The sequence below is a fragment of the Triticum urartu genome, chromosome 3 (genome assembly GCF_003073215.2).
Source record: "Triticum urartu cultivar G1812 chromosome 3, Tu2.1, whole genome shotgun sequence".
Taxonomy (NCBI): Eukaryota; Viridiplantae; Streptophyta; class Magnoliopsida; order Poales; family Poaceae; genus Triticum; species Triticum urartu.
In genome coordinates this window covers 490,747,124-490,757,090 of record NC_053024.1, presented here as the reverse complement: position 1 = coordinate 490,757,090, position 9,967 = coordinate 490,747,124, and the positions used below count along the sequence as shown (strand labels likewise).

At 46.3% G+C, this 9,967-nt stretch overlaps 1 protein-coding gene across 1 annotated transcript; it reads right to left on the bottom strand.

Moving 5' to 3' along the window:
- Positions 1 to 2,612: 2,612 nt before the first annotated feature.
- On the bottom strand, positions 2,613 to 5,978 carry LOC125544540 (wax ester synthase/diacylglycerol acyltransferase 11-like). Its single transcript, XM_048708268.1, has 7 exons — positions 5,401 to 5,978; positions 4,101 to 4,730; positions 3,926 to 3,992; positions 3,775 to 3,848; positions 3,457 to 3,675; positions 3,221 to 3,358; positions 2,613 to 3,048 (listed from the first exon to the last, which is right to left on the bottom strand). Exons 1-7 carry the CDS (start codon positions 5,656 to 5,658, stop codon positions 2,887 to 2,889), a joined length of 1,548 nt encoding a protein of 515 aa, XP_048564225.1. The 5' UTR covers positions 5,659 to 5,978; the 3' UTR covers positions 2,613 to 2,886.
- Positions 5,979 to 9,967: the final 3,989 nt, after the last annotated feature.

Genomic DNA, 9,967 nt, shown 5'->3' with positions numbered 1-9,967 from the left:
TGATAGACATCAGGTGCCTCAATCCACCCAGATGTGTGTTTAAGTTGCCACCTTAGATAAACCATTGAAATTAATAAACTCACATCTGTCATGGATATCACTCACCCAATCCACGTCTACTAGCATAGCATGGCATAAGAAGCAAACGTAGAAGTAACTCCCAAAGGTTTGATAATAAACAGGTAATAGGTACTACCTCATCTACTTCCCATCCCACAATTTAATTAGATCCTAATCATGCAATGTGTGAGGATTGATCTAATGCAATAAAACTGGGTTGTAGAAAAGGTATGATCAAAGTGTGAACTTGCCTGCAATGTTGATGAAGATGATTCGCACTCAAAACTCGTGATAGATCTACTTGTCACACTCTGGTCAATCTATCGTAAGCAAACAATAGTAACCACACAATAAGTACTCATCTAATGCACAAGTAAAACTCGAACAAGAGAATGAACCAGATAGTTCAACTTAAGAACTCCGGTCGCAAAGAAAAGAAAGAACCAAACAAACGACGGAAAACAAACAGCGGGAGAAAACAACTCGGTTCTAGCAAGTTGAAACTAGGTCAAATTTTACCGGGGCAAAAACTTGTTTAAGTTGATTAGACGGAACGGCGGTTTCGAAACGAAACTCCAGGCGCTTGAATCACCTGATTCCAATAAACGGGTGAGAAGATAAACTAGAACGAAGATCGGATCTGAGATCGCGATCGCGGAATAAATCCGACGAAAAGAAAGAGATGAACGGTTAAACGAACGGGCGTTCATTAACCTAGAAGAATCCGGTGATCACGTTCGTTAGTACGAACGGTCCGGCGAACGGTCCAAGGCAACTAAATCGGAAAAGAAGACGAATCCGATCTAGGGTTTCGGAAAAGAAAACCGAACGAAAAACCGATCTAGAAAACCAGAACGGTTTAGCGAAGAACCGGAAAGAAAAACGAATCGGTGGAGAAGAAAAGAATAGGAACGACTTATAAGAAAATCGATCCGAGGAAAAGAAAAGATACGCGGCGCGGTACCTCCGGCGAGGTCTCCGGTGAGGGGCTCCGGCGGCAGCGGTGTTGGGCGGCGGCGGCGGTGGCGTGGGTGAGGGGCGGCGGCAGTGTAGGCAAGGCGCGGCGGCGGCGGGTGACGCAGGGCGCGGCGCGGGTGAGAGGCGCGGGGTGAGGCGCGGCTTGGGTGGTGGAGAGAGGGGTTTTGATTTGATGTTTAGAGGGGAGGGATGCTTGGGTATTTATATTGGGGAGGGGAGGGGGTTTACTTGGGGTAGAGGGCAAGAAATAGAGTAGGAATAGGAATAACGAAATAAGGAAAAAGGGGCAAGGGGCGCCCTAGAATCCTTTTAGGATTCGGTACAGGAGCAAGAGGCGGCGGCGGTCTCCCTTCGCTGGCTCCTGGCGCGCGTGAGGCTGGGGCGCAGCGGTAGCTGGCCTGGGCCTTGGCCCGGCTGGCCTGCGGTAAGATTTTTATTTTTTTTATAAATGGTTCAGCACGCAGAAAAAAAAACAAAAAGAGATCTAAACGAACTCCGAAAAACCTAAAGTAAATTTTCCCCGACTCCTAAAAATGAGCCGAACAAAATGAACTTTTCTCCGGGCCTAAAATGCAATTTTTGAAAACACGCATTTTTCCCTATCCGAATAAAATGCAAATAAAACTCCGGCAAAACCAAAACTTGATCTATTTATTAAATCTTCATTTTTCCTAAATTTGGGAAAGTCATATTATTCCCTCTCTTATATTTTTGACGTCGGAAAAATAATTGAAGATGAAATAAATAAATCAAATGATCCTCTTTTCCAATCCGAGAAAACTCTCAAATAAGAAAATAACGAAATCTCCAACTCTCTCCGAAGGTCCTTGAGTTGCGTGAAATTTCTAGGATCGACCAAAATGTAAGAAAATAAGATATGCACGATGATCTAACATTCCAAATTGAAAATAAATTCAAAAGAACTTTGAATTTAATTCTTTGAAACTCCCAACTCATATTTCATATAATTTGAAGAAGTCATTTTATCTTCTCTCGTGAAAATCATTGAGTCGCATAAAGTTTCAGAATTGGAATATTTCCAAATGAAATTCAATTATTTTTCAAACACCCTTTTCATTTTTTTAAATGGAAGAAGTCATGTCATCTTCTCTCTAGGGTTTTGTGTTTGAAAAGAATTTGAATTCATGGAGATCATAAAAGCAAATATGAAAGTTCGGGAAAGTCCTTTTATTCCCTCTCATTTAACTTTCAAAAGTTTCGAATTCACTCACTTTCAGACAATCAATCAAACAATCAGTGAAATCTATCTATTTATTATAACATTCCAAAATTTAGAATTTTGGGATGTTACATTCCTACTGCACGAACCAGAAACATGATGCGGTTAAGATGACACCACCACGAAACAACCAAAAGACATGTATGAACCAACCGGGAGACGCCCCACCCCCTTTGGGGGCGGGCACACCGGTGACGATGCTGATGAGGGGAGACAGGGGGGAAATGGCCTCTGCACGATCTACTTCAGATCCGATCTCTCGGGTTTTCAGGATTTTCAAATGATGCACTACTTCATAGTCTGTACACATAAGCTTTGTTTTTTTGCATGAAGAGAAAGCATCCAACTCTGTTTCTTACACGTAATGTTCATCACAGATGGTCGATCCCCACAACGCTGCAATTGCAGCAATAAATGAATATTTGGAAATACCATGGTCAGTCCTTACCAATGGAAGAATACATCAAGAAGAAAATCTATGGTCGAGCCCTGCCATTGTAATACTAGCTACGTCGAGAATCTTTGGATTTTTTTTGATAGGCTAGTTTAGCCTACCAAAACGACTTATATTTAGGTATGGAGGGAGTACATTCTACTGAGCAACATCCTTATGTGTGTCTTGTGTTTTTTCCTGAAGCTGCCTCTCGAATGAGCTTGAGAGACACGGCAAAGTCATCCAGAAGCTCATGAGCATCCGGAAACTGTTCCTCCTCTACTGCTAGTACTAGCTTGATAATGTTCATGTAACTCTGATAATGCATGGTCAGTGCCTGTAGTACACATCAAAGCCAAACCAAAGGATTAATAGTCGACGGACATCACATTTCCAGACAAAATTAAGCGACCCGTGGTATTCCATGAAATAACTGAAGACATTTAACCGAGCCAGCAAATTAATCCGGAAAACAGTGAACTCTGTCGTCAAGCCTGAGAACAACTTACATGTGGGTGGCCATAGACGCTGGGGGCAATGTAGACAATCGGGTGGCCGTAGAACACCACCTGCTCGGTTGGACCGGCCATGTTGGAGAAGGACAGGGTGGTGTTCCTCATCATGCCGTAGCACAGAGAAGCTGCTGCCTGTAGAATGTTCAGTTAGCGGCTTAGCCTTGAGCCCTTGATTCGCACCTTGATCATTGTAAGAATGTATACGATGGATCAACACTGCGTATTCGCACCTTGATTCCAAAGATTTTCATGATCATGGACGCACTCCAGTAGGTGAAGATCGATTCCATGGAGCTCTTCTTCCTGCGCGCGACCTTGGTGGCCTTCCGGACGTACTCGAGAGGGTCGTCGTCGTGCATGGCTATGTGGAACGGGAGTATCATGTAGCCAAGCCGATTCCCCCACTCGGCGCCGTTGTCCTTGCCGGACTGCATCATCGTAGCCAGTGCCTACGCCGCCGAAACACACATTAATCAATGAGGTGGACATGGACGACTAAGCACAAATTATCAGTGAGGACATGGATGGGTGCTCGCCGCCGCGCTTACATGTAGACCGGGCGTCTTCCTCAGGTTCACAAGAAGAGTGGACCGCACCTTGATGCTCTTTCTACCACTTTCTCCTGAAATTATTTTAAGTCTGGTTAATTACAAAATATCAACAAGACAACAAGGTAAAATTACTTGAGCTCGCCCTCACCTGTTTTCCGAAAATAAAACCGAGACAATGCCGCAGAGGTCACCCCAAGCAGCACATCGTTCACCGTCTGCAGAGAGGGATCGCAATCCAGCAAGTTAATCGATTACATAACTCATCTTTCAGAGAAAAAGAACTCACAATCGAATGTGTAGCCGGGATTTGAGGATCCACGTACGCAGTTCATGGTGTTCTTGACGTACTTGACGTCGTCGAGGCTGAGCGTGCGGTTCACGAAGCGCTTGGGCCGGAACTCCACGCCCTCCGCGCCCTTGAACAGCGTCCGCGGGTCGCGCAGCATCGACGTCGCCGTCGCGGAGAAGCACAGAACGTCCACCAGCGTGTGCCACGCGAGCAGGAGCAGCGACACGACCCACGCGGCGAGGGCCGCCAGGGCGCCCCATGACGACGGCGCGAGCAGCGGGCGCGAAGGCAGGGCGTACACGGGGCCAGAGCGACGGGCGGCGCCGGTGGTCGGCAGCTCCGGCAGCGCGTCCGGGTCCGCGGCGCGGCGGGTGCAGGCGATGAAGAGGGACAGGAGCGAGACGCCGTCGCCGACGGAGTGGTGCACGCGGAGCACGACGGCGGCGTCGGCGTCGGAGGTGGGGAAGTCGAGGACGTGCAGCTCCCAGAGCGGGCGGGAGTGGTCCATGGGGAGCGTGGACAGAGACGACACGTAGCTCTCCAGGGCCCTGTCTGGGTCTGCCGACGTGCCGGTGGGCTCCAGGTCCGGGACGACGACGTGGTCGTCGAGGTTCACCGTGGTCCGGACCCACTTGGGCGTCGCGTCCTCCAGCTCGTCCATCACCTGCACGCATGGCATGGCATGTCATGCGTAAGAAGAGTACTGATTTTTTGTGTTTCTCATGGGTTTTCACCTGCTGACACGCAGTTAGTTCCTTCAGAAATGAGGTTTGGTTTGGTTAATCGTACTACACGTTAATCAGATGCAGTGATTGAACTAGGCGCGAACGAATGGAAGCCTGCCAAGCTCGTACTTGATTGGATCATTTTGGATCGATCAGTCGATCTACAGAATCAGAAATCACATCATGCGGTTCGGACGGCAGAGAGTGTTTCTTAAGGCACACGGAACACATGACATTACTGCAGATTGCAGGACCAATTAATACACTGAACTATCACAACTTATTACCGAGGAGCCCAACTCGGCAACTGTATCTCGAAAGCTCACTACTGAACTTCCGAACCAACAGGAAAAGTTCAACCAAGAACGCTAGCTCATTAGTGCTAGCTGTTAGCACTCGCTTTCTCCTGTACACACCCAGTGATTGGGTCGGCTGAAGCAGCAATGGTACTTGGGAACGAGGAACAGTACACATTCGGTAGTCTGTACTCTAATCTCCAAGTGAACGCTGGTGCAACACGATCATTCTACGCACGGCACATCAAAACCATGGTGGTCCAAGGATGAATCAAGACGGAAACGGAACGATGGCGGGAGCACGCGTGCGTACCTGGATGCTGCAGAAGCGGGGGTGGCGCGCAAGGGTGGCCTCGAGCCCGGCCCGGACGGCGGCCAGGTCGACCCGCGCGCCGAGGCCGAACACGGACACGATGTAGCAGCTGAAGTGCGGCTCCCGGAACAGCCGCCCCGTCGGGCTCACCGGCTCCTCGCGGCCCTCGCCCGTCTCCGACTCGGCGCGCGTCGCGTCTATCGCCGGCGGCCGCTTCCGCAGCGCGCTCCCGCGGCGGCGATCCATCCTTTCCGTCATTACTACGTGACGGGGCGCGTCCGTGCCTGCGGGCAGGTCCACGCCCCTTATGTAGCCGTGACGCACGGCGCGCGGGACGGTGGCGGTCGTGGCGGGGCGGTGCGCCGGTGCGCGTGCTTGGACGCGACGCGCGCGCGCGTCGCTGACCCCCGTGAATTTGTTTTTTTTGTTTCTTCAGGAAACATTTATGTTGGCTTCCGTGTGAGCTTTGAGGGAAACTTCCGTCTGCCGTCTGCCTCTGCTCGGGCGCCGGAACGTGCGAGACTCCTGCCGGGGTGTGGTTTTGACTGGCTGAGCTCTGATTTCGTTTGTGGTAGCAAGGCCGTGCCGACCGAGCAGCGCAGGTTGGAACTGGCGCGAAAGTCACCCGCTGGCTTGGCGATGTACTACAGCGCTGCGCAGAGCCTGATGGGAATCTCCACAGTCCGCACGCGACCGGCTTTGATGGTTATGCTTCCTTGAAGCGATGCATTTGATCGGCGGTGTTGTGCACGTCTCTCCTTCCAATATAACCGGCGATGATCGACCGTCTCACCCCCTAGGGAACGCTGACGTGGCAGCCACATGTCATTCTTTTTCTCTCTCACCAGATCGTTTTGGCCTTAACTGGTTGGCAAATTTTAGCATGGTCCCTTTTACCTCCTCTTTTTACATGTGAGATAAGAAGATAAGAGTTAATCAGGCCATTAATTAATGAGATCAATGGCTCAAATCTATTTTGTACTCTTACCTCTCATGTGAAAAGAGGAGGTAAGAGGGACCATGTTAAAACTGCTCTGACTGGTTAAATTAATGAGTTTATGGCATCAATTGATCAATTCCTGAGTTTCGTGGCCTAAAGCATAAGTCAGTTTGAGTTAATGAACTAATGACGCATTTCACTCCGTTTACTATGCCATTTCCATCCCTAGTCGATACGGGATGTGTCGCTCTCATGACTAACGTGACTAAAGGAACAAAGCAAAAAGTTGCCACCAAAAACCTTGATGTCAGTGACTACAGTCCCAAAGTGTGAACGATCTGTCGTGTGAGAAAGAACTCTCTAGATGATGAAAAGAGAGTCTGAAGTGAAGATGGCTTTCTGAAAACCTTCTTCACAAGTAAAAGCAACGACACGTCGAAGACCTAGCACCTCTTCTAGTTCTGGCGTGGTAAACTCTATGCGCTCATGACAGGCCAACAAGCACAATCTGTTGTGGTTCCGAATCAACACACACACACTCCCATCCATCGCAAATTCTGGAATTGTGCAATAGCAACATTTACAAACATTGTGTCTGCTGGCGGCAGAACCCATGGAGACACTGGAGGGTTTGGGTGGACACGCCTAGATTCGATAGTTTTAAAGCAATTTTGCACAATCAATTCCACATAAGCAATACTTTTTTCAGCTACACAAAGTGGATGCGGAATCACACCATTGTTCCTCACATGATTTCTCGCCTCCCATATGTGCCAAATAGTAACCACCAAAGCAGTTGCTTCAACGGGTGTAGCCCTCTGCAAAAAATCGAAGACCCACTGCTTGATGTTAACAAAACTCTTGCGACACAAGTGGAAATGATACCTCTGTTTTACCTCACGCCAAACTTTTCTCGCAAATTGAAAGAACAAAAACAGGTGCTCTGCGTATTCTTCCCTCCCGCAAAAGAAGCAACCCCCATTTGAAGGAATATGGCGGTGCAATAACTGGCAGTGCAACAAATGAGAAATCATGAGTGTCTTGTTGGCCAAGGAAAAACACTGAAAAGTGTGAGCTTATCACATTTTGAAACAAAGAAGAGTTTACCTTTTTGCATACCTTATTGGTTGCACTCAAGTTTTTGCTTATGCGAACGACTCAACAATTGTTATCAAAATGTTGGAATGTTTTAAGCGAATTAGTGGAAGGATGACACTAGTAGAGAACAGGGCACTAGTCCCGGTTTCAGAGGGCCTTTAGTCCTGGTTCTGGAACCGAGACAAAACAAACGGGACTAAAGCCCAAAACCTTTAGCCCCGGTTTGCTTATGAACCGAGACAGAAGGGGCTCCACGTGGCCGTTGCGGGGCGCCCGGGTAGGAGGACCTTTAGTCCCGGTTGGTAACACCAACTGAGATCAAAAGGCAGCCACGCGTCAGCGGCTCGAAGACACTGGGTTTTTTCTGAAAGGGAGGGGTTAGGGGTTTTGGAGGGTTAACTTAGGGGTTTCATATTGTGTTAGCTAGCTAATAGAGAGAAGTGACCTCGCTTTCTCCGTGCTTGGTCGACGCTAGCTACTAGACATATAGAGAGAACTCGACACGCTAGCTAGTAAGCAAATGAAGGAACCATTAATTACACAAGATCGTCATGAACATATATAGAGAGAAGTGACCTCTCTTTCTCTGAGATTGGTCGAACAACAAGTTTTCGGATATCTATCCGACGCTACTACATATATACAATATAACATCTCTTACAACCCCTAACATCTAAAATCCATTTCAATTTCCACATGGTATTCTCGCTTCTCATTTATGACGTGGTCAAGAAAAAATCCCGCCAATTCCTCTTGAATTGCTCGTATGCGATCATGTGATAGGGGTTCATCCTGCATCTGCCACATCTAATTTAAAGAAGGGGGTCAATACATATATATGAAAGAAACTCAACACAATTGATGTATGGTTATCCTATGATGTTTGAGTAGATCCGTTTTGTCCTGTGGGTTAATCGTGATACTGGTTGGTATGATTGTATATTTTATTTATGGTGCTGTCCTACGGTGCCCTCTATCTCGCGCAAACATGAGGGGCTCCCGCTGTAGGGTGTTGCAATACGTTCATGATTCTCTTATGGTGGGTTGCGAGAGTGACATAATCTTAAACCCGAGTAGGTGGGTTGTTGTGTATGGGATAAAGAGGATTTGATACTTAATGCTATGGTTGGGTTTCATGGCCTTAATGATCTTTAGTAGTTGTGGATGCTTGCTAGGGGTCCAATCATAAGTGCATATGATCCAAGTAGAGAAAGTATGTTAGTTCATGCCTCTCGCTCACATAGAATTGCAAGAATGATTACCGGTACTTGTTATTGATTGCCTAGGAACAAACGACTTTCTTGTTGACAAAAGCTATCCACTTTTATTACCTTGCAATTTATTCGTAGTTTTATTCTTGCAAAGTGCTCATAGTTTTATTCTTGCAAAATAGTTTCATACTTTTTCTAGGTAAAACAAACGTCAAGTGTGCGTAGAGTTGTATCGGTGGTTGATAGAACTTGAGGGAATATTTGTTCTACCTTTAGCTCCTCATTGGGTTTGACACTCTTATTTATCGAAGAAGGCTATAAACGATCCCCTATACTTGTGGGTTATCAAGACCTTTTTGGCGCTATTGCCGGGGAGTAATAGCGTGGGGTGAATATTCTCGTGTGTGCTTGTTTGCTTTATCACTAAGTAGTTTTTATTTTCTGTTCTAAGTTGTTCTATATCTTTAATTATAGATATGGAACACGAAACACCAAAAAAATTAGTTGTACTAGCTACTCATGGAGATGGGGAACCTCCTAAAACCCTTGATGCTCATTATGTGAAAGATATTATGCACTACTTTGATAATCCTGAGAAAACCCCATTCAACTATATAATGGAAGTAACGCTGGATCAACGTGAATACTTTAGGGATTACCGCTTGACTCATAAAGGGAAATTGTAATGGGATCAAATTCATATGTTGCATTGGTATGCTCAGGAGCTATGCTTGAGATATGATTATACTTGTTGCTCTAGGATGAAGGCTCCACACAGTACCTTTTTCATGCAAATTTAATGATAATGGAACCTTATCTTCTTATGCTAATGGTAGCTATGATTACTATGATGTGGAAAGAATAGAAGAATTTGTTGTTTTTAAGGGTGCTTATGAAATTGAATCTTTGTTTGAAAAGTATGAAGCTTTTGATGATGATGTTTATAGACCCAAAATTTTTGCTATCCTTAAATATTGCTATGATAATTACAAATACAATTCTGATATTGATATATTTATTAAGAAAGTCTCCGATGTCCAAGAAGAGACTAATATTTTGTAGGAGTCTATGGAAGAAGGAATTGATGGAACTGTGAGATCATTGGATGAAAAAGATGAGGAGGAGAGTGAAGAACAAAAGGAGGAAGAGCGGATTAGCTACCCGTTCCCACCTTCTAATGAGTAACTCTTCAACTCATACATTGTTTAATTTCCCTTCATGCTTACCGAAGGATGAATGCTATGATGATTGCTATGATCCTGTTGATTCATTTGAAATATCCCTTTTGGATGAACTTGATGCTTGCTATGTTTGTGGC

Excerpts from the sequence above, each read along its gene's own strand:
- LOC125544540 (XM_048708268.1), bottom strand. The coding sequence starts at position 5,658 with ATGACGGAAAGGATGGATCGCCGCCGCGGGAGCGCGCTGCGGAAGCGG. Across the intron at positions 3,849-3,925 it reads GTTTTATTTTCGGAAAACAG|GAGAAAGTGGTAGAAAGAGC; the intron begins GTGAGGGCGAGC and ends AAATAATTTCAG. Across the intron at positions 3,359-3,456 it reads TGAAAATCTTTGGAATCAAG|GCAGCAGCTTCTCTGTGCTA; the intron begins GTGCGAATACGC and ends AACATTCTACAG.